We start from the raw sequence: 21233 nt of genomic DNA on the forward strand, positions 1-21233 counted from the left end.
GCAAAAGCCAAAATTGACACGTCCTATGAAACTGCTGTACATTGCATACTAATTATGTTGTTCTGCCATATTGTTAGGGCTCTAGGCGGCTGAGCTATATAAAGACTTGAATATGCACTGCTCTCTATCGGCGAAGTAGGGTGTACCAAATGAAAAAGACAAAGATTAAGGCAACACCGACAACTGGTACATACTGCCTGATCATAGCGTCGAAGTTGATCTTCTGCGCTTTCTTTCTATACTTAATGGAATCGTTTCTCAAGGACAGCGACAAATCACTCATTTTATCCAAGGAGTCACCTCTGTATAATAAATCCTCGATGTTTTTCGTCATGACCTTCTTGACATCGGCCAAGTCGTTATTAAGCTGATCGAGATTAGACTGTGCCCTCTGGTCCTGGTAGATCTTCTTGGTCTTGCTCAAGAAGTTGTCAAACGAGCTAAACCCAAACGGCCTTGCTACTGTGCTCAATGCCTCCTGACCGTGAGAATGCTCGAACTCATTGCTTATCTCGTGTAAGTACAGAAAAGCAAGCTTCCTTGGATATGACCTGTCACAAACGGTGATGTAGACTATGCTGTTTTGGATTAAATAATGGATGTTGTAGTTGCCACTCTCGATGGTGGCTTGAGGCTCTGAGTTGGGCGTGATTCTACTGATGATGATCTTGCATTTCTTCTTCTGTTCGTTCAAGTTAGGATCAAGGTTGTCGTCGACGGATCCACATAACGGAAGAGCTGCGGTTAATATCAAAAAATGACAAGACAGGAAATTATCACATACCATCATAGCGGTAAATCAAGGTCGACTTTACCATGTTGAGGCTCTTGGAGTAGTTATCTGCGATCCCAAAAACACGAAGCATCTACTCCGCGCAGTTGCGATTTGGGTCACATGACAATGGCGACAACATCTCTAAAGTTATGTGGAGACCCATGATTTATGGTTGAATAAGCGATGGAGCTATTTTCTTGTTCTCTCTTCTCTAGCTGATGTATATACTTTCAACGAATTTCCTATGTAAACTTCCCGATAACCCAACAATCTTCGCAGAATGAAGCCCATCGTGCAAGAAACCCGACTCCGTGGCTTCCCACGTAGGCCTAAATCTCTGGTCAGATGAATTTATCGAAGAATGGGTCAATATAGCATGTCTTAAGGTTAAGGCGTGATGGTGGCTGCAAAAAGTCCCTTGTCTGCCTGAGTGCGACATGGGTCCCTTACTTCTTGCGACAAATCATCGTCACAATAAAACCTTCTATACACCTATTTATTACCAAAGAACACATGGATTTGTCAAATCTATCAAGTAACTTGCCCGCAACAAGAAATGTGGAGCAGGTTTCGCTTCTAGAACTTAATAAAGAGTTGACCTCAGAATTCAAAAACGCAGCCAAATCAGTTGCTGCTCTATACAACAGCACAGGAAATGCCGAACAACTGAAAACAGAGTTTGCCAATGCAGCCAAATCAGTGGCATCTCTTTACCGTTTGGGAAGTAACTCAAACGAGGTACTGATGCATAAGGGATACCTTGAATGCTTGGATGATCTACTAGAGGGTATAACCAATGGAGAAGACATCGAGAACTGGGCTCTCACAAAACGAGCTGAAATCACGAAAAAGTTCAACAATAATGATAAACCCACCGCATTCCAAGAACCCCCTCTGGATAACGACTTCCATTTACCTAAAGAGTATGAGTTTTCTCTTCCATCGGAACTAGCGCTGTCATTAAGATTCAGGCCCACCTTTGCGCCGCTTTCTGTGAATTATAGGCGACCAAGATCAAGAGAATCTAGGAAGCACGAAAGAAAAAACTATAGAAAGCAAGCTGTCACCGCAAATTACGATGCTAGCCAATCGTCAGACAATGATAGCGAGACTAGTGACCTGGGGGAAGACATCGGGACGAGGAAAAGAAGGGCATTGCAGTCCCTTCATGATGTCGTGAAGAGGAGACGGATGGACTCTTCGAGTGACAATGAATAGTTTAGGGGAAGCACGTATATACCAACTCATGCATAGTGATAGTGAGATACTATCCGTTATATCTACAGATTGTCTATGTAGTTACCACAAAATGTGAATACTAGTATGCAAATAATCCGTCAGAGTTATCGCCGTACTCGATGTCCTCTTCATAATCGTCATAATCGCTGCCGGAGGAAGATTCTTCCAGGGATGACTCGATGGCACTCTCGCCGTCCTCTACTTCTAGACCTTCCAAACTCAAGCACAAAAGGGTATCACCCTTTGCCTGCGTGCCCTTGGCAACCTCGTGCGTGGATTCCACGTTACAGTTGACCAACTTTGACTTCGAGCGGATGATAACGTCATGACCAATGATACAATTCTCCAAAGCGACATCATCTTCAATCACAGCGTTATCTAGGATAATAGACCCTGTGAGTTTGACTCTCTTGCCAATCTTGCAATTATTACCAACAACAGTTCTCTTGACATTAGTTTTCTCTCCCAATTCGTTATTCTCACCAATTAATGCGTCGGCACCAACGTTTGCGGCTGTTTTGTCCTTAGGAGCACTACTCCTGGCAGCATTTGCCTGGGCTTGTAGTTTCAAGTAGTACCTGTTTGACTCCAAAAGTACCGGTAAGTTGTTTGACCTGGTAAATTGTGCTTGTGTTGGTACGAGCATGAATCCGATAGTGTTTTCGCATGATGTGCTCTGCCATGAAAGTCTAGCAAGATCACGAATGACTTTAATGAGCGGTCTGTTTGAGAAATAAACTTTGGTGAACTTATCTTGGTACTTTTCGAACAAACCGAAGATTTCATTGGCGGAACCAAAGAAGATTGAGCTGTTTAGCAATTTAGTACTGACAATGGACTTTGAGTACTTCCATGTGAGCTGCGTTCTGATCTTCAAAGCCTTATGAAAATCAACATCCTCCGCTGAATAGTAGTCCAAAAGCTGTGATTGACCAGAGGGTAACTCAGCGAATATGGTATAGTTTTTGGGGAAGATTTTATTTTTCTTATCTTCGATATCCAACTGATTCTTGTAGCAGCAAAGTAAACCAATGTCTGTCTCCAGTCTCGATCTGTAGGCTTCTATAAGGACTTGGGGAGGCAAATTCGTTATAAAATCACAAGGCAAAAGAACAAAATGTTCCAAGGGATCGATAATGTTGCTCTTTGCTAAAAATTTGAGAACCTCGCCAGATGTGGCCGTTGCCAGCTCGACGACTTGAATCAGATCTAAGAATTGGTTTGACAGTCTTGAGTTATCGTTGTTCTCCGACTGCGGGCCAGCTTTTGACTTGTATGCTTTCAAAGCAGCCACGAGATCTTCTTTCGACGGTTCATCGCATACAATCGTGATCTTTGGGAAGAAAGCCTTAGCACACCAGTCAAGCACATATTCGATCATAGGCTTATTGGCTATAGGCAAGAGGGCTTTCACGGTACCTGTGGCTCTGACCTTCGAGAAAGGGTTCAATGCTTTTCCCTGCCCACAGAGTATCACAGCGTGGAACTCCATGTTGTCAAAGGAATATCTTTATTTTCTAATGCAAGATCTGACGATATCAAGATGAGTCTGATGTCCTGAGAAAAATACGTTGTAGAGCTCAAACTAGTCACGTGATGCGCGGCTCCGTACAAACCAAGTATGTACCCTAAACCTCAACTACGGCCACCATTTTGAGCGAGAGTGGCAACTGAATTTTCTGAGAATTATCAACACAACACAAGATGAGTGAAGATCAAGATCCGCTTTTGGCTGGCTTGCAAGGCGAAGAAAACCAGGACCAACAAGAAAGAACCAATGGCGAATCCAGCAATGCCCAGGAGGAGCAGCAGCCTCAACCTACTCCAGCGGAACAAGAGAGGCAAAAGGCTCTCCAGAACTTCAAAGAAAAGTTGACAGAACACAGAAAGTGGGATGCTCGTCTCAAGGAGATGAGACTAAGCATGCGAGATATGGAAAAGACCTACGACAAAACGGAAAACGATATCAAAGCCTTGCAATCGGTGGGTCAGATTGTCGGTGAGGTGTTGAAACAGTTGACCGACGAGACCTTCATTGTCAAAGCTTCTAGTGGACCACGTTATATCGTTGGCTGCCGTAATACTATAAAGAAGGATAACTTGAAAAATGGTGTTCGTGTTTCCTTGGACATGACCACTTTAACCATTATGCGTATTTTGCCCAGAGAGGTTGATCCATTGGTTTACAACATGACTACATTTGAGCCTGGCGAGATTTCTTTTAACGGAATTGGTGGTCTCACTGAGCAGATTCGTGAATTGCGTGAGGTCATTGAGTTGCCTTTAAAGAACCCAGAGTTGTTCACACGTGTGGGCATCAAGCCTCCAAAGGGTGTTCTTTTGTACGGTCCTCCTGGTACTGGTAAGACATTGTTGGCCAAAGCAGTGGCCGCAACCATTGGTGCCAACTTTATCTTTTCTCCAGCATCTGCCATCGTTGACAAATACATTGGTGAGTCTGCAAGATTGATCAGAGAGATGTTCTCCTATGCGAAGGAGCACGAGCCATGCATTATATTTATGGATGAAATTGATGCCATCGGAGGTAGAAGATTCAGTGAAGGTACTTCCGCAGACCGTGAAATCCAGAGAACGTTGATGGAATTGTTGAACCAAATGGATGGATTTGACACATTGGGTCAGACCAAGGTCATCATGGCTACCAACAGACCTGACACCTTGGACCCTGCGTTGTTAAGAGCCGGTCGTTTAGACAGAAAGATCGAAATTGGCTTGCCAAATGAGGCGGGTAGATTGGAGATTTTCAAAATTCACACATCGAAGGTCTCCAAGCAAGGCGAATTTGACTTTGAGGCTGCCGTCAAAATGACTGATGGCTTCAACGGTGCTGATTTACGTAATGTTGTCACAGAAGCTGGCTTCTTCGCGATCAGAGATGAAAGAGACTACATCATACAAAATGATTTGATGAAGGCTACCAGAAAGGTCGCTGATGTCAAGAAGCTAGAAGGCAACATAGATTACGAGAAATTGTAACTATAATAGATTACACGACGTCAAGGAATGCATCATTTTCTAATCCGTGACTTGATTTTCGTATGTACATGTATTTACTGGGTGTTCGACTGCTGGTCCTCCTCGATCTTCTCCAACGTTCTCTTGAAGTCGGGAATCTCCACCTTCGACAAAGCATCCAAATGAGCCAAAAGATGTGGGCTCTCGATCTTGGAAATATGCTGGGCCATTCTTTGACCAATGTAGTCCTTCACCTCTTCGGACAAAGGCTCGAGCTTCTTCTTTGGCTCCTTGGCCTTCTTAGCCAAGTAAATCTTTTGCTCTGTGGTCAAAGGCATAGCTGGTTCATTGAGTCTTCTCGCCTCAATATCTGTGAGCTCCTGCTTCTTATGTTTGGAGTATGGGTTTCTGATCTCATTCAAGACACCAGGTGGAAGGAGCGATTTAGCGATGGTCTGGGTTTCGTATGTCTTCAAGTGAGCCACCTCTTCTTTCGTTGTAACTTCAGAAGCCGTGTGGTTCTTGTCTGGAGTGGGCCATGGGATTTCAAGGTTTTCATGGTGCTTCACGAACCTTCTAGGTAACCATCTCTTGTATCTGTCGTCGTAGTATTGACCCTTGTAAACGACCTCATTTGCAACAACGTGGGTGATGTTGCCATTCTCGTCCTTCTCTCTGGCAGCTAATTTGACATGCTCACGAGGTATGGATCTCGGGAAGTCAATGAGATGGCTCTTCTGGTTCTCAGCCCAGTACTGAGGGGCAACAATGAGTGGCTTGGAGATGTCGTTGGCGGCAAACTCATTAGTTCGGCTGTGATATTCCAAAACTTTGGTAATTTTTCCCTTAAATTCGCCCTCGTTTATGTAGATGTAATCTCCCTTGGTGATACCGATTTGTTCCATAGTCAAGTTCTTGTCCTTCTTGGAAACATATCTTGGTGGGTCCATCGTGGGCAACATAGTATGCTTGGTTTTATCCCGCCAGAGCTTGTCTCTTGCCACAGGCGGCAATTTATCCAACCTTTTGACGAATCTACTCATATCGGCTGGAGTTCGTTCTCTGGACTGAGAAAAAATTATTGATTTTCTCGCACAGAGGTAATAGGTTCACGTGAGAGGACAACCGGTGGACCATTTGATAGCACGAAGAAGACATACATCTCCATATTGTAACGGTCAGATATATTTCTAAGAGTCTACGCAATCCACCATTCTCGTGTCCTTGTATTATACATATTCATTTGGGTGCACTGCTTGCCTACTCCGTGCAGATGCTGATGAACTCTTGTTCATTGACTGCTGGTTAGTAAAAGAAAGGATAAATCATCTCGGGCAATACATACTCTCTCCATCTTCATCAAGGTCAAATTCGTCGATCATCGCTCTAAGCTCCTCATCTGTAAGATTCTCACCTAGTTCACGGGCCACCTTCTTCAAATTTCTAAAGCTGATTTTCCCCGTATTATCTTCATCGAAGAGCCTGAATGCTCTTTTTATCTCCTCCATGGGGTCTCTGTTGACAATTCGTTCACCAACTGCTTGTTAGTACAATCAAGTAGCATCATCAAATTGAGCGATACATACCAGCATGAAAGAAGTTCTCGTACGAGATTAAATTTCTGTCTTCAGTATCGTATTCACGAATGATATCCAAGACCTCTCTTTTGGGTAAATCAAAGCCAAGTGCCCGAAGAGCGACTTTCAATTCATGGTAATCTAGTAACCCGTCGTTGTTCATATCGAAGAGCGAGAACGCCTCTCTGATCTCTTGCTTTTGCTCATTGAGCAATTCGGCTTTCAAATTACTCATGCCTATCTTTTGACCAGTCCCGCTCGTTCCTGAAGACATTGATGTAGATTGAACTTGTGTTTACCTTGTACGCGATTTTTGTGCGCATACTTGAAGACCCTATAACCGTGCTACCTGAACCGGACTAAGGTCGGCCAGCCATGTCACTGGAAATTCGAGTAGGCCAGCGCGTCATGGTTAAAGACCAACCTGGTATTGTTCGATTCTTTGGTTTGACTCAATTTGCTGAGGGAGAATGGGTTGGTGTGGAGTTAGATTCCTCAGCAGGTAGAAATGACGGATCAGTTAATGATGTGAGGTACTTCACATGTTTGAAGAAAGGTCAATGTGGCGTCTTCGTGAGGCCTGCTTTGGTGAAGACAGCTGATGGTTCAAACCCTGTTGGTATGAGAAATGTGGAGGCACTCATAGATCGTTTACAGCAGAAGTTGAAGAGGACTCTCACAGAGCTTGAGACTCAAAGAGAGACAGTTGAACAATTGGAAACCTCAATTGCTTCGAAAGATGCAAAGATTGAAAACTTAGAGTCAACAGTGGAGACAACAGCCGTGGATTTGGAATACATCAATGCTCAGAAAGAGTCTCTTGAGAACTCTTTGAAGGAGATCCAGAGCTCTTATTCGAAGCTCAAAGAGGAATATGAATTTGTTGCCGAGGAATTGAATCTAACTCGTCAATTGGAGGAAGAGGCTTTGGCGCAGGCGCCTTCAGACCTCGATACTAACGAAGTGGCCAAGCTCATAAGTCAAAACAAACGACTTGGTGAAGAGCTTGCGAGCCTCAAGCTCACATCTTCGAAGGATGTAGTAGACTTGGATGAAAGGGGGAGGGCTCTCAATATTCTTGAAAATGAGTTTGCTACCTTGAAGTCCTCACACACATCAACAAAAGAAGCACTTCAGCAATCCGAAGAGACGATCAAAATGCTACAACTGCAATTAGAAACGATCTCGTCACTGGAAGATCTAATTGAGCACTTAAGTTCTCAGAACGATATTTTATCTGAAAAAGTGAATGATCTCACAACCACTATTCAAGAACTCAATGAGTTACATGAAATTGATGTTGCTTTGTTATCGGCTAGCAAGGAGTCTGAATCCAAACTACAATGTGAGGTTTCTGGTTTAACGAAATCAATGGAAACATTGCAAAAGACGATTGATGGTTTAGCTGAAAACAACGAGAATCTAAAGAGAAAGCTAAACAAATATCTTAGTCGAGAACATCATTCTAAGGAAGCCCCGACATCTTCAAAAGAAACTTTGAACTTCAAGGAAAATGATCACATTAAGACGCTTTTAGCATATGCGAAGTCCTCTAGAGGAAAGATTGTCGACGAAATAATCTTGTCTTCCCTACGAAAACAGGTTCGACTCCTTCTTGAAGTGATAGATACTTCTGCCGAGGCTCGAGCACTTCTTGATTTCATGGAAGGGGCTTCCTTTGGTGTTCAGAAAATCATATTGGGTATCAACAGGGCTCTAGGACATTTACTCTATCTTGAAATCATTTTAAGACACAACGTTCTAGACGATAAGGAACTTAGTCAATTGAAATCACATGTCGTCAATGCAAGGAATGAAGTTGAATATATCAAGTCGAAGTATATTGAGTCAGATACAGAATGTATCGACAGTTCAAACGTCCTCAGCAGTTTGAGCAATATTCGGATTTTTGACGGACAGTTGATGAATACCTTTGCATCTCAATACCGAGCTTTGATTTTCATTCAGTCGGAGGCAAATTTCACATTGCAACTCATAAGATTTCTTGAGACTATCTCGACCGGTAAAAGAATCGAGCATCTTGCGAAGATCTACAAAAGCCTGAAATCAATACTGCAAATTGTTGATCTTCTTCTCCGGCAATTCATCGATAATGAACACAAGGAGCTTGATAAGCCTCTTTTCGTCTATAGTGAACACTCCTTCACAGTCAATTCTTCACTTTGGTCAGTCTGCTTGCAAGTGGTGGAGATCAGAGACGGCGCCATGACGGACCAAAACGAGCAAATTACTAAAACCTGGAATGAATTCCTTCAACAGTCTGATGCAATAATTTTGGAGGCAGAAGCAAAACTCAAACATCTAGAGGACCACTTGCACGGGAAATCAGTCTCATTTTTACCCGAGAAGCAAAACGATATTTTCAGCAAGACCAGCGCTGCCAGAATAGAGGGACTGAATGAGCGAGGATCGCCTGTTGCGGAATCGAGAATGAATAAAGTAAAGGAGTTGGAGCTCAACATATCCATTCTTGAACAGAATTTGTCGACCACAGGTGAAAAGTTGGCAGCTGCACTGAAAGACAATGCAAGAACTATTGCAGGCTTGAAGGACGCATATAAGGACCTTGAAGTGAGATACAACAACTTAACTGAAGAAAATCAAATGTTAGAGAAGCAAGCTCGCGAGTACCTCGATTTGGAGGTACACAATATTGTTGGTCAGCAAACTAAATACTACAAGGATCTCGCTGCTCAAAAGAAATACACTGAGGAATCGATGCTTTTTGAGGAGATTTCGTTGTTGAGGAGAATGATCAGAGAAGGCCCTTCCCCATGTCTATAAATGAAGGTGATGATATTCTGTGGTTACTGCAACCAATCTTCAACTCACCGCAGCAACCGCGTGTACCACGTTATATCAATGATGCCTGGAAAAGGCGGGCGTATGCTGTTCGCATGCTGAACCTCGGGAAGGTTCGTCAGAAGCTGAACACCCGGTTTACATACCTAAAAAATTGCTGAGCAAGACTTTATCGTCATTTGGCTCTAAGTTCCTCGGACGTTTTTGCTTCGGCCATTTTGTCGCTCGATCTATGTGCTCGGCTGGGTAGAAGTACTCAATGACAATTAGAATAAAAATGTCGACAATAACACACAAAACATAGAGCTTTCCAGCGATTGCACCACAAAAATAATATTTTTTTAGTCTCTCAAGCAACGGCTGATTCAAAGGCTTATCTTCGAGTGAGTGATAGACATTTTGGGTACGCTTAGCGATGTTGACCCAACTATACATCTTTGCCACCTCATCGTGAAACTGTGATGTGTCAATTGCTCCCAGCAGCACCAAGTCAATGGCCTTTATCAGAGCTGCAACTAGAGAATCCTCTTCCGGGTCTGCAAAACTTGTCATGTGGTGCGGAAGAACCTCTGGGATGCCGCCCACTTTTGTAGTTACCACGTACAAGCCACAGGATGCAGCCTCCACTATAACTGTTCCAAAAGCTTCGGTTAAAGATGGATGTAGATATATGTCTCCTTTGACCATGACATCTCTGACCTGTTCATGTTTCACAGCGCCTATGAGAGATACTCTTTCCTGAAGAAAGTACTTTTCTCGCATCTGCTCCAAGTCAAGGAACTTTGGCCCATCGCCCGCGATGAGGAAATCGACATTTGGCTTTGCTGCACAGATTCGTGGCACAATTGCAGTGAGGAGGTCGGCACCCTTATTTGGAAAAAGCCTCGAGATCACCACAATTGTGATACGTGATTTATCTCTAACTCGAGTGTAGTCGGGTGCAAAATCAGCTGAAATGACCGCATTGGGAATGACAGAAACGTCCACAGGATCTAGAGAAGCTCGAAGTGTCGTGTTCTCTTTACAAGTATGAGACACGCATATGACATGGCTGGTATCACTAAGTGTAAACTTGAGAACCTTGTTGCCGACAACGGAATTGAAATCAGCAAATCCAAACAAGGAATGATCTGTGAATACAGTCCTCAATCCCATCGTACGACCATGGAAAATAGCCTCACAGCCTAGCGTGGAGAATGATCCATGTCCATGAACAATATCGATTTCCTCTCTCACAAAGATGTTTCGTAGTGCCGGAAGAGCCAGAAAGACAGTTGGAAACGTAGTGCTTCGATACACTTGTAAGAACGGTAGATAGTAGACACGTAGACCATTGGTCAACATGCGTATGCCAGTTCGAGAACCGTAGTCATGGGTTATGATGCAAACCGAATGGCCCAAATCTATAAGTTTTTGGGAAAGATGATAAACGTGGAACTCCACACCACCAGGCTGTGGGTAGAAGTAGTCACATACCATGGCTATATTGTATTTTTTATCCATGGTTGTGGAGTGGTGGTGATGCGCATCTTGCAGTTATGAGTAGCTACATGGTGATACGCACCTACGCGCATATTGCAAGATGTTTGATGTGACTTTTTACTATTTAATCTATTTAGCGTACGAAAGCGTCTGGTGGAAGCGATGACGCAGACGACTTAAAATTGGTGATGCATTGTTGGTAGTCCCAATTACTCTGTTGGCAAAGCATGACTCCGTATTGGATATTGAGTTTGGTCTCCAAGAGGATCTTCACAAGAAGCTCTTGTTGAACAGCGTTGAAGTTGGCCTTGACTTCAGCAGGAAGATCGGCAGCAGTAGGAACACCAGGAGCAGGTGTTGGAGTACCAGTTGGGTTGATTGTAGGTCCTGGTGGTGATACTGAGGCTCCAACACCAGGTGCTGGCGATGGAGTAGTCTGTGCTGGAACAGGTGCACTTGGATCAGGCCTAAAGGCCTTGGAATCAACCTCCGCTCTTATGCACAATAGATCACTAGCCACAATCATACTACTGTCAGGCCCAGGTATCACAATCAAAGTTCTGTCGAAACCTTTCCTTCCTAAAGGAATTTTGGACTTCTTGGACTGGTACTTGTTTCTGTTGTGATGCTGGTTGTTGTTAACCTGTTCCAAATTGTCGGGTGGAGCAGTCTCCTGAAAGCTTCCATGTAAAGTAATGCAAATTGCGCCCATCTGAGGTAGGCGGTAAGTCTCCATGCTGAAGTCATCGGGTTTCGTCATGAGATCATGCTGGGTTTTGGGTAACTGGGTGAAGAGTTTGTAGATCTGCTCCTGTCCATGAGCAAGTTTACTCATTCTCGCTTTGACTGACGAAAGTCTAGTGAGGTTTCTTGACTGAGGAATATAATAGCCATAATCCGGAGTGTCCTTTGGATCGAATGCCCGAGGGGAGGATGAGTCAACTTGGTATGAAAATTGCGATTCGTTCTGATAGAGAACCATGAGCTGCTTACGATCACTGTCCCACAACTTGTAGAAATTTGCGATGAAGTTAGTTGAGAGGGCTTGGGCTTCAGAATCTTGGAAAAACATTGCTTGAGGGCGCTCAAAAGGTAAAGTAAGGTTCTTCCGAAGCATTTCTTCATTTCTAAGAACCTCTCCGTCCAAAACAACGAGACGTGGAAAAACCTTGAGAAGTTCAGATTTGATGGTAGTTATCTCGCTGGGATTGGTGGTATTAAGGAGGGGATTTCCAGCAAGAATGAGCTCCCTCAAAGAGCTAAGCTTTTTCTTCCACGATTCAAAAATCTTGACACGAGCTAGTCTGTTATTCAGCAATGCCAAATTTTGCAAATTAGGAAATGTTACTGCCAATGTCGATATGGTCGAGAGGTCAGTCAAGTTGTTGTTAGAAAGGTCGGCGCTGGTGACTTCCAACTTCAAGTCTCCGGCAATCTTCATCAATGCTGGGAAGAATTTCGAAGTCGTGGATATACTACCGAAGTAGCCCTTGGCGGAGAGTGTTGGGTCCAGTTGGACAGAGCTCAAGTTCAAGAGCTTGATGTCGGCATTATACCTCAGCTTGAGGAACATCGTGAGGGTTTCAATAGCGTTGTCGCCGCCTCCCTGATTTGGAGCACTCATGGACTGGCCAAAGCCGCCTGCTTGATTGTTAACCTTGGTGATCTTCAAACTGTCACCAGCGAATCTTACCCCAGACCAGTTGGTTAACAGATCAGCGTCGTATGACGAACGAACGAAACCACGGAGCCCTCCAGTAGAAGTATTGACCGAATAATTTGTCACTGTGACCTTACACTTCCTCAGAATGAAGGCTATACATTCGGCCGGAGAGGCTCCATTCCAACCAAATATCTCAACTTCCACCTCGTTATTCTGTCTATTGCCATTATTGGCGAACGCGATGTTCTGACCGAAACCACCTCTGTTTCCTTTTCCGCCTCTAAAGGACATGGTGTGTGGTGTGTTTTGTGATAATTTTCAATTCAGCACGCAGGTGGTTTGGGCTGGTTTATCGCTTCTCGTTTTCAACTTGATTTTTTCTCTTCGCTACCACTTTCGCACCAGTACATACTTTAGTGGTCACCAAGAAGGTCTAAAACTGTGATATACAGAGAAAGTGTAATAGACCATACTCAACTACGATAAGCCAGATTCCTAACTAAACGTTGCTTAACCTATTCATCGTGACACTGGGCTGACACCGACTCTCAACGAGGATCGATGGCACACCGGTAGCATTCAGTAGCATTCAATAGCACTACCTCTTTTTCGGATTCGAACCCCTTAGTTTTTTTCGTTACTCAAGGTTCCGACTAGAGTGTACTTGCCCTCAAAGTGGGACTCCCAGTTATCCAAAGACTCCTTCTCGTCTGCGCTCAAGTCTTGCAACAAGTCAAGAGGCTGGTCGAGGGGAGTCAACACTGATGGGTCGAACGAATTGTAGGCCAATCCTCTGGAAGCATCTCTTCCAGCAAAATTCTCGTATGGTCCGCCTGGGCCATAGAATCCCTTACCAGAAGTCACGTCAAACACCTTACCTCTAACAGCGAGATAAACTTTAGGGTCGTCTTTACCATTGAACTTGGCAAGAGTGCTTGGAGTGAAAGCCGTTTGAGTTGGAGGCTCGGCGTTAATTTGGGCTGGGGCTGACATAAAGTCGGAAATAATGGACTTTGCGAAGTAGGCAAGGAGGAGGACGATGATAATAAAGGCGATCATAGACAATTGGTTGAACCTTCAATCGACGTTTTGGTTTTATATGGACGAGAACAATTGAGCTTATTGGTGTTCAAAAGGCCTCGAGTACTGAAGTTGTAGCCAGTTGTGGGTCGCATATTCAAATCGTAATGGTGGGGCTACGTCACATGACAGATTCATATGATTTTGCCTTTAATTCCGACAACAATAATTATAGCGAAGTCATAGACGTCATTCAGAAAGTAGTAGTATTAATTGCCACAGATATTTGATCAATACATATTTTCAAAGTATTCTGAACTCTATGCTTTGAATTTTTGCCACTGTTTGCACCCATCGCGGGAACGACTAAGTCCTATACGAAAACGTTTAGCAGATTTATTTACAAATATTGCAATTCGGCCCAGACCTTACCCCTCTTCGGTTCTTTTATCCATTCAAGCTTTCGAAAACTACCTACGTTCGATATATGACATGTCTCCACTCTGTACTTCAAAACAATTGAATGCAAACTAGTGACTCGGGCCGACTCAAGTGAGCTTACCCAAGTTCAAGATTTATTCTATCAGTTTCGTGTCTATTTTCAATTGCGTGGTGATTTTCATGTTCGGAGTATGGTCTCGTTTGACAGCATCAATGTGCACAGAGCAGCGCACAAATTCAAAAACTACTCAGTCTTCAACATGGGCAGGAGCATAATAACGCTAGACGACTTGACCGTGAACAATATCGGGACTTTTAAAAAACTTCTCCAGGTCACGCTTCCCACAAGTTACCCAGAGACCTGGTACAACGATTCTTTCAACAATGACCAAATAGTCAAATTGGCTTTCTACAGTGAACTCCCAGTGGGTCAGATCAGAGGAAAGTTGATGAATTCTTCACATAATATTCCGAATTTCGAATCTGCCAACACTAGCCAGTTACCTTCGAACAGCATTCCCAACGCAATTTATATCGAATCCTTCTCGGTTCTTGAGGCATACAGGCAATTGGGTATAGGCTCGAAATTGCTTGAATGGATAATTGAGCAGGCCAAGGAAAAATTTATCCACGAAATCTTCTTGCATGTGCATGTTGTGAACAAGACCGTCATTGAATGGTACGAGAAGAAAGGCTTCAAACGCTCGTCTGACGTTGTCAAGGATTACTACAAACAACAAGGCTTGAACGAGCCTGATGCAGTGATACTCACCTTGTCTGTTTAGAATTCATATAGTCAATAAGACTTTGTAAATATTCCTATGATACATTCTACTTCTCACTCTCATCCTCTGTGTCGGTGTTGATGTCGGTGAAAACACTCTCGTTGTCGTCATCCTCCTCCTCTTCCTCTTGATTGTCGACCTTTTTGACAGCCTCGCCCCTGAGAGCCGCCAATGCTCCGGCTAATGAGTCCTCCTCAGGGTCAGAGATATCACTCTCGGAGTCCTCGTCTTCGTCATCGTCATCGTCATCGCCTCCTCCGAAAGCCTTAGCGGCCTTCTTGACGGCCTCGACATTAATAGGTGGGTCCAGAACCTTCATTTCCAATGGAATATCGACATCGTTGCCGAAGTATGCATTATTCTTCAAGAGCAATCTGAAATGGAAGGTACCCTTGGATGGAGGAGCTGGCACCGCCAACTTGATCTTGAAAGAGCTGAGAACAACAGTGTCCTCTTTGCCGTCAATCCACTGCTCCTGAGTAAGTTCCAAGTTGCTCAAATCAACTCTCTGCAAAGGAGCAGCAGTTGTGCCTTCGACGAACTTGTTGTCTCTCTGGCCAACAATGTAACCATCCCATTGATTTGCAACAAGTTTAGGGAAATAAGGAGCGTATGCGTGCGGCAATTCAGGCTGAGCATCGTTGGATCTCAAAGGGTTCTTCAAGTCCTCGATATCTTCAACCTCGAGGAAACGTTCCTCAGGGATCTCAGGGCATGATTTTAGTCTTTGAGACTTAATCAAAAAGTGAATCACTAAATGTGTTGTCGAGTTGGGTGGAACGATATCTTCGCCGGGGACCCTAAAGGATGCATCGAGCACCCTGATGAAAGGAACGTGAGCGGCAACGTCAAGCGCTATGTCGAGCTTGTCAGCATCTGAAATACCAAGAACCTTACCAGCCTCTTCCTTTGGCAAAGTGAGTAACTTACCAATCTTTTTGATTGGCTGTGACTCAATGGTTTCTTTGTTGACGAATGGAAGCTGCAACAATTCTCTGTGTTTTCCTACTGGTGAGGAGGCCTGGTAAATTGCTTTAAGCAAGTCATAAGCAGCGGTGATCACATCGTGAAGTCTGAAAGCAATGGCAATTTCAATAAAGCCCTCGATGAGAGTTGGGAGCAGAGCAATGAGATTCAACTTTTCAGCTTCCAAAAGAAGGTCACCAGAGACATGGGGCTCACGGTTGATGTGATTGACAACGATGGACTTGAGCTGCTCAAATGTCAAATTGGAGTAGCTGCTTGTAACCTCGTGGGACTGAAGAACCCATTCCAAAATGTCGAATGCAGTGAACACTCTTCCTGGGTTCTTGTCAGCCAATCTGCGGACGTAGAGAGCAGCAGTATCAACGTGCAAGCCACCCTTTGTATGAGTCTTGACATTATTCCACCAGGTACCCACGATGAGTGGCAAAAGAACACCAATCAACAAAAAGTAGAAGATAATCATGATAGGGGAGTATTTGCCCTCCACCAAGAACTTGGGGATAGCGATACCGTGGGTGATCTGTTGCTGGCCGTCGGGATGGCCGTACTTTTTGATGTTTTCCATGGTGACTTCATCAGTCAAGGCCCTGTACGCCTGGTTCATACGGAGAAACTGACCCTCCATTTCCTTTCTGACATCCTCTGCGTACTTCACAAGCTTATCGGGGTGATAGATCAAAGACAACTTCTTGTACTTGGACTTAATCTCCTTATCCGTAGCACTGTAAGGCAAGTCCAAGATAGTGTGGGGGTCGAAGAAGCCTTGCAAGCTCACTTCCTTAGCAAAAGATCTCCAGATTAAGGCCACAAGGCCCCAGCCGATAACCACAAACAACAATTTTTTGTTGAAAATTCTATCAGACTTCACGCGGGAGTGGAACTTGTCAATTGCGTCGGCGTGATGCAAATTCAAGGTCTTGTGGTTGTGTTCAATAGATCCTCTAATACGTTTCTTGGTTGGAGCACCAAATCCTGCGGCTCCCCATAAATAGACCGCCGTAACAGGCAACAAGGCAAACACTAACAAAGCCAATACGAAGTATGGCCATGTTTCAGACCCTTCGTCGTAGCTGTACTCTGAATCCATGCTGGAGTTTGGGTGAACGGTGGCTAACTTTTTTCTCTTTTTTTGACGTAGTTGTTCGAGGTGAGCCAAGACTGCAGAAAAGTAAGCGACACGGTAGCCCTACAATCAGAGAGGGTAAAAGAAGTTAGTAAAACATGAATGTGATAAAAATGGTAATTTAAATTTTTGATTCGGTTTATTGATGCTTCATCATCTAAAATTTTTGCCTTGCTCTAATAGCATGGTAGGAATTCTTCAAACCTGCGGTGTTTGCGAATAGATGCGAATGGCTGCGAATTCTACGGGCAATCTCTGAAACTTATAATAATATATGCTACTCAAAATTAGTGGTGGAACAAACGGATAGGGTTCTCGACGTAGACAATGTCGTAGGAGTCGGCGGCAGCAAAGACGGCCTTGTCCATGACAGAGCCGGATGGAGCGGCAATGTACTTGACACCAGATCTCACAGCTCTGTAGACGTTGTCTGGGAATGGGAAGAAAGCGTCAGAAGACAAGGCAACCTCGTTCAACTTGCCCAACCATTCGGCTCTCTCCTCCTCGGTCAAAGGAGCTGGAAGCTCGGCGAACTTAGACTCGTATTCGCTCTTCTCTGGCTCAGTCTTAGGAATCTGGTTGGAGACGTACAAGTCAATGGCGTTGGACTTCTCTGGTCTCTTGACACCCTTAGCCCACTTGAAGCCCAAAACTCTTGGGTGTTGTCTCAACCACCAGTTGTCGGCCTTCTCGCCGGCCAATCTGGTACAGTGGATTCTAGACTGCTGACCAGCACCCAAACCAATGACCATACCGTTCTTAGCGTAACACACAGAGTTAGACTGAGTGTACTTCAAAGCAATAGTAGCGACAGTCAAGTCGACAGATCCTTGCTCGGTCAACTCCTTGTTCTTAGAGACAATCTCCTTGAAAGAAGAGCCCTTGATGATAGCATCATTTCTCTTCTGCTGCAAGGTGATACCGTAGACCTGTCTGGACTCGATAGCATCTGGGGTGAAGTTAGGGTCGATCTGCAAAATACAGTACTTACCGTTCTTCTTCTTTCTCAAGATCTCCAAGGCCTCGTCAGAGAAACCTGGGGCAATCACACCGTCAGAGACCTCCTTGGAGATGATCTGAGCAGTAGGGACGTCAACAATGTTGGACAAAGCAATCCAGTCACCGAAAGAAGACATTCTGTCGGCACCTCTAGCTCTGGCGTAGGCATTAGCCAATGGAGACAAGTTCTCGATTTCCTCAACAAAGTAAATCTTCTTCTCAACGTCGCTCAAAGGCAAACCAATAGCAGCACCAGCTGGAGAAACGTGCTTGAAAGAAGCAGCAGCAGGCAAGTTCAAAGAAGCAGACAACTCCTTAACCAAAGGCCAGGAGTTCAAAGCGTCCAACAAGTTGATGTAACCTGGAGAGCCACCCAAAACCTTGAATGGCAATTCACCCTGAGAAACGAAAGCCTGGGCTGGTTTCTGGTGAGGGTTGGCACCGTATCTCAATGGCAATTGAGAAATGTTCTCAGAGTACTGCTTTCTGAAGAAATCAGAGATAGCAACATCGTAGTCGGCGGTGTGCTCGAAGGCCTTGAGAGCCAATCTGTTTCTGGTGTCAGAGGAGATCTCACCAGCCTTCAACTCTTCCAAGAAGACGGCGTAGTCGTGAGGGTCAGACAAGATAGTAACTCTGGCGTGGTTCTTGGCAGCAGCTCTCAACAAAGTAACACCACCAATGTCAACCTCCTCAACGGCCTCGTCAACAGTAACTGCAGCTTTGGAAACAGTCTCCTTGAAAGGGTACAAGTTGCAAACAACGTAGTCAACCTTCTCAATACCCTGAGCAGCCAAATCGGCCTCATCATTCTCAAGGTTTCTGGCCAAAATACCACCGTGCACAGCAGGGTGCAAAGTCTTCACTCTACCGCCCAACATCTCTGGAGCGTGGGTGATGGAAGAAACGTCTTCAACTGGGAAACCAGCCTCACGGACCAACTTGGCGGTACCACCAGAGGCTAAGATTCTGACATTGGCAGCGGCAAGGCCCTTGGCCAAGTCCAACAAACCGGTTTTGTCGTAAACAGACAAGATGGCAGTTTTTGAGTGTGCCATGATATAGTCTTGAGGAGTGATAAAAAAGCGAGAATGAACTTATCTATCTGAACAACCTGAGCGATGTAGGTTGTCGCAAATTTCGATTGGGTGAGGGTGCTTTGCAGGGGAAGATACCTAACACGAAGTTATAAGTCCGGTCAATGAATGGAGAGAGACACGGATGAAACCAATCTAAATTGAACTCGATAAAGCCAAAATCAAAGAAGGAGATTCGGATTCTAATTTTTTCGATTGGTTCCACCTCGTTCCTTCATTAATAGAGGTACGGGTGTGCTCGCCAGCGCCATAGTTAATAATCTACGGTGAGAGTCAGACAATGACTCGGGCTATAGGGAGCCATTGTCGAGCATGGTTGGGTTATGCCGAGTGAAGTGGCCATTATGAATAGTAGATTTGAAAATTTTAAAGGGCTTGTGATCCGCTGATCCATTTTTCGTTTTGCCGAGGTGGCTATATTGAACAATGACATTCACGGGGAAACGGAGGGATCTCGCAAATTGGGACGCGGCTCAAAGGCGTAAGACAGTAGGCACTAAAAAGTCAAATTATCAGGTTCATTAGATTTTGATAATGAAATTTATCTTGGCAGTTCTCTGGTCGGTCGGCTGGACAGGTGATGTGCCGTCCTTTACACTAAAATCATGCGTTTAGGATCTACTGGTTCTACAATCTCAGAATTCACAATGCTTCTCATATTATTACTAACCTATGAGCCACATCACGAAGTAGTTCAACAAACCATAAGCTAGCACGCTTAAGATCTGTATCTCCACAAGGACAAAGTGTTGTGCTTCTTCCAAGTGTGACGACGACCGGCCTTGGTGTTGTTGAACAAGTGACCCTTGGCAATACCTCTGGACTTCTTACCAGCAGCAGTAAGACCTCTGGACTCTCTGTGCTTGTGGACTGGGTTGACAATCCAGTTGATTCTTGGGTCTCTTCTGATGGCGTTGTGAGATGGGTCCACCAAGATAACCTCGTAGTACTTGTAGGTGGAGTCCTGGTTAACCCAGTAAGAGTTCAAGACTCTCAAGTTAGCAGCTCTTCTGCCGACTCTCTCCTCAGCGGTGACTCTCAAGGACTTCTGGTACTTGAGCTGAGTAACACCCTGATTGGTTGGCTTACCGTAAGTAGCACCCTTTGGAACAGGTCTCTTTCTGCCACCTCTTCTGACTCTGATACGGAAGATGACGAAACCCTGCTTGGCCTTGTAGCCCAATCTTCTGGCCTTGTCTGGTCTGGAAGGTCTAGAAGCTCTGTGGATGACGTTCTTCTGTCTGTACTCCCAACATCTGACTCTCAACAAGAATCTGGCGACGTCAGACTGCTTCTTTCTCTGCAACTCTTCCAAGTATTTGTAGGCACCCATTGTAGTTTGTGGTTGATGGTTAATTGAGTATGAAGCGTTTTTTTTTTTTCCAGTGTCGCACCGGTCCCATCGTCGCGCGCCGGGTAACGGCAGGGAAAAATTTTGTCGGTCACGTGTGTTGTGGTTGAAGCCCTAATATTTGCAACCGCGACAAATTTGTCTGTTAGAGGTACAGCTAAGAGGCCCAAACAATAATCTAGGCGTACACAACTAAGTGAATTTGTGTTGGCCCAAACATCAGACCATTTCATTCTAAGCCTTGCATCTACGGCGTATTTTACGTAGGTTTCGGAGTTTTTTGCGTCAAGCGAGGAGGATCATCCGGTGACGCAAACGCTGTTCCATCTCGAAGATGATGCGTAATTTCGCCTCTGTAAGTAGATGAGTCACTTCAAAGTCTATTTTTAGGCGGTTCAGCGGTAAAAAGTTTGATTTGGTCTATGGTTCCACTTTCTTTCAGAAACCTGCTTATCTTCGCCTCAGGGACACGGCTTTTTATTGTTTCGCTAAACTTTTAGACTTTCATGTTTCAGTCCACTACCGGTCTGCAAGCGCCTCGTTTTCCAATCGGGCTAGAAATATTTCTCAAGGTTTGCCTCTTTCCATTGATAACAAGGCTGTGTTGTACCAGAGCCAGCTCATCAATGGTCACCTCTCCTTTCTGACAAAGCACTTTGTTGTGTACTCAAGAATGGGGATTCTGTCGTGGAGCTTTGTTAATCTGTCATTGTCCGACGCAGACAACCGATCATTTGCCAGCACTCGCATGTAGTCAGGGGACCCTTGCTGTCGAACATGCCCAAGCTCTTACGTAACATTCTCCAGTGGTTTCATCATAACTCAAGTCGTGTTCACGTGAATCGGATTTTTGCCACTATAGGGCGCTACTCACAGTCTGGCCCTGGACCCTCTT

The 21233-nt window shown here is 44.6% G+C and overlaps 13 protein-coding genes across 13 annotated transcripts; 4 read left to right on the top strand and 9 right to left on the bottom strand. All coding sequences in view use genetic code 12, as the record gives it.

The window, feature by feature from the left end:
• Window positions 1-124: 124 nt before the first annotated feature.
• Window positions 125-818, bottom strand: SEC22 (SNAP receptor; the record flags this gene model as incomplete). The annotated part of the gene is made up of 2 exons (XM_025478860.1): window positions 125-738; window positions 785-818. 2 exons carry the CDS (start codon window positions 816-818, stop codon window positions 125-127), a joined length of 648 nt encoding a protein of 215 aa, XP_025338333.1.
• Window positions 819-1288: 470 nt separating this feature from the next.
• CXQ87_000279 (uncharacterized protein) lies at window positions 1289-1993 on the top strand (the record flags this gene model as incomplete). Its single annotated transcript, XM_025478861.1, has 1 exon — window positions 1289-1993. The coding sequence occupies one exon, from the start codon at window positions 1289-1291 to the stop codon at window positions 1991-1993; it is 705 nt and encodes a 234-aa protein (XP_025338334.1).
• A 100-nt stretch (window positions 1994-2093) lies between these two features.
• On the bottom strand, window positions 2094-3506 carry GCD1 (translation initiation factor eIF2B subunit gamma; the record flags this gene model as incomplete). Its single annotated transcript, XM_025478862.1, has 1 exon — window positions 2094-3506. The coding sequence occupies one exon, from the start codon at window positions 3504-3506 to the stop codon at window positions 2094-2096; it is 1413 nt and encodes a 470-aa protein (XP_025338335.1).
• Window positions 3507-3718: 212 nt separating this feature from the next.
• RPT4 (proteasome regulatory particle base subunit) lies at window positions 3719-5011 on the top strand (the record flags this gene model as incomplete). Its single annotated transcript, XM_025478863.1, has 1 exon — window positions 3719-5011. The coding sequence occupies one exon, from the start codon at window positions 3719-3721 to the stop codon at window positions 5009-5011; it is 1293 nt and encodes a 430-aa protein (XP_025338336.1).
• Window positions 5012-5085: 74 nt separating this feature from the next.
• On the bottom strand, window positions 5086-6841 carry CXQ87_000282 (uncharacterized protein; the record flags this gene model as incomplete). The annotated part of the gene is made up of 3 exons (XM_025478864.1): window positions 5086-6038; window positions 6336-6530; window positions 6577-6841. The coding sequence occupies 3 exons, from the start codon at window positions 6839-6841 to the stop codon at window positions 5086-5088; spliced, it is 1413 nt and encodes a 470-aa protein (XP_025338337.1).
• Window positions 6842-6942: 101 nt separating this feature from the next.
• NIP100 (Nip100p) lies at window positions 6943-9372 on the top strand (the record flags this gene model as incomplete). The annotated part of the gene is made up of 1 exon (XM_025478865.1): window positions 6943-9372. One exon carries the CDS (start codon window positions 6943-6945, stop codon window positions 9370-9372), a length of 2430 nt encoding a protein of 809 aa, XP_025338338.1.
• Window positions 9373-9528: 156 nt separating this feature from the next.
• Window positions 9529-10893, bottom strand: SPT14 (phosphatidylinositol N-acetylglucosaminyltransferase; the record flags this gene model as incomplete). The annotated part of the gene is made up of 1 exon (XM_025478866.1): window positions 9529-10893. The coding sequence occupies one exon, from the start codon at window positions 10891-10893 to the stop codon at window positions 9529-9531; it is 1365 nt and encodes a 454-aa protein (XP_025338339.1).
• Window positions 10894-11005: 112 nt separating this feature from the next.
• Window positions 11006-12826, bottom strand: MEX67 (Mex67p; the record flags this gene model as incomplete). Its single annotated transcript, XM_025478867.1, has 1 exon — window positions 11006-12826. The coding sequence occupies one exon, from the start codon at window positions 12824-12826 to the stop codon at window positions 11006-11008; it is 1821 nt and encodes a 606-aa protein (XP_025338340.1).
• Window positions 12827-13159: 333 nt separating this feature from the next.
• DAP1 (Dap1p) lies at window positions 13160-13528 on the bottom strand (the record flags this gene model as incomplete). Its single annotated transcript, XM_025478868.1, has 1 exon — window positions 13160-13528. The coding sequence occupies one exon, from the start codon at window positions 13526-13528 to the stop codon at window positions 13160-13162; it is 369 nt and encodes a 122-aa protein (XP_025338341.1).
• A 659-nt stretch (window positions 13529-14187) lies between these two features.
• Window positions 14188-14781, top strand: NAT5 (peptide alpha-N-acetyltransferase subunit; the record flags this gene model as incomplete). The annotated part of the gene is made up of 1 exon (XM_025478869.1): window positions 14188-14781. The coding sequence occupies one exon, from the start codon at window positions 14188-14190 to the stop codon at window positions 14779-14781; it is 594 nt and encodes a 197-aa protein (XP_025338342.1).
• A 46-nt stretch (window positions 14782-14827) lies between these two features.
• Window positions 14828-16855, bottom strand: CXQ87_000288 (protein-transporting protein; the record flags this gene model as incomplete). The annotated part of the gene is made up of 1 exon (XM_025478870.1): window positions 14828-16855. One exon carries the CDS (start codon window positions 16853-16855, stop codon window positions 14828-14830), a length of 2028 nt encoding a protein of 675 aa, XP_025338343.1.
• A 323-nt stretch (window positions 16856-17178) lies between these two features.
• On the bottom strand, window positions 17179-18948 carry ADE17 (bifunctional phosphoribosylaminoimidazolecarboxamide formyltransferase/IMP cyclohydrolase; the record flags this gene model as incomplete). Its single annotated transcript, XM_025478871.1, has 1 exon — window positions 17179-18948. The coding sequence occupies one exon, from the start codon at window positions 18946-18948 to the stop codon at window positions 17179-17181; it is 1770 nt and encodes a 589-aa protein (XP_025338344.1).
• A 757-nt stretch (window positions 18949-19705) lies between these two features.
• On the bottom strand, window positions 19706-20320 carry RPL15A (60S ribosomal protein eL15; the record flags this gene model as incomplete). Its single annotated transcript, XM_025478872.1, has 1 exon — window positions 19706-20320. The coding sequence occupies one exon, from the start codon at window positions 20318-20320 to the stop codon at window positions 19706-19708; it is 615 nt and encodes a 204-aa protein (XP_025338345.1).
• Between the last annotated feature and the right edge of the window lie 913 nt (window positions 20321-21233).

This window comes from Candidozyma duobushaemuli, assembly GCF_002926085.2.
Source record: "Candidozyma duobushaemuli strain B09383 chromosome Unknown A_B09383, whole genome shotgun sequence".
NCBI lineage: Eukaryota > Fungi > Ascomycota > Pichiomycetes > Serinales > Metschnikowiaceae > Candidozyma > Candidozyma duobushaemuli.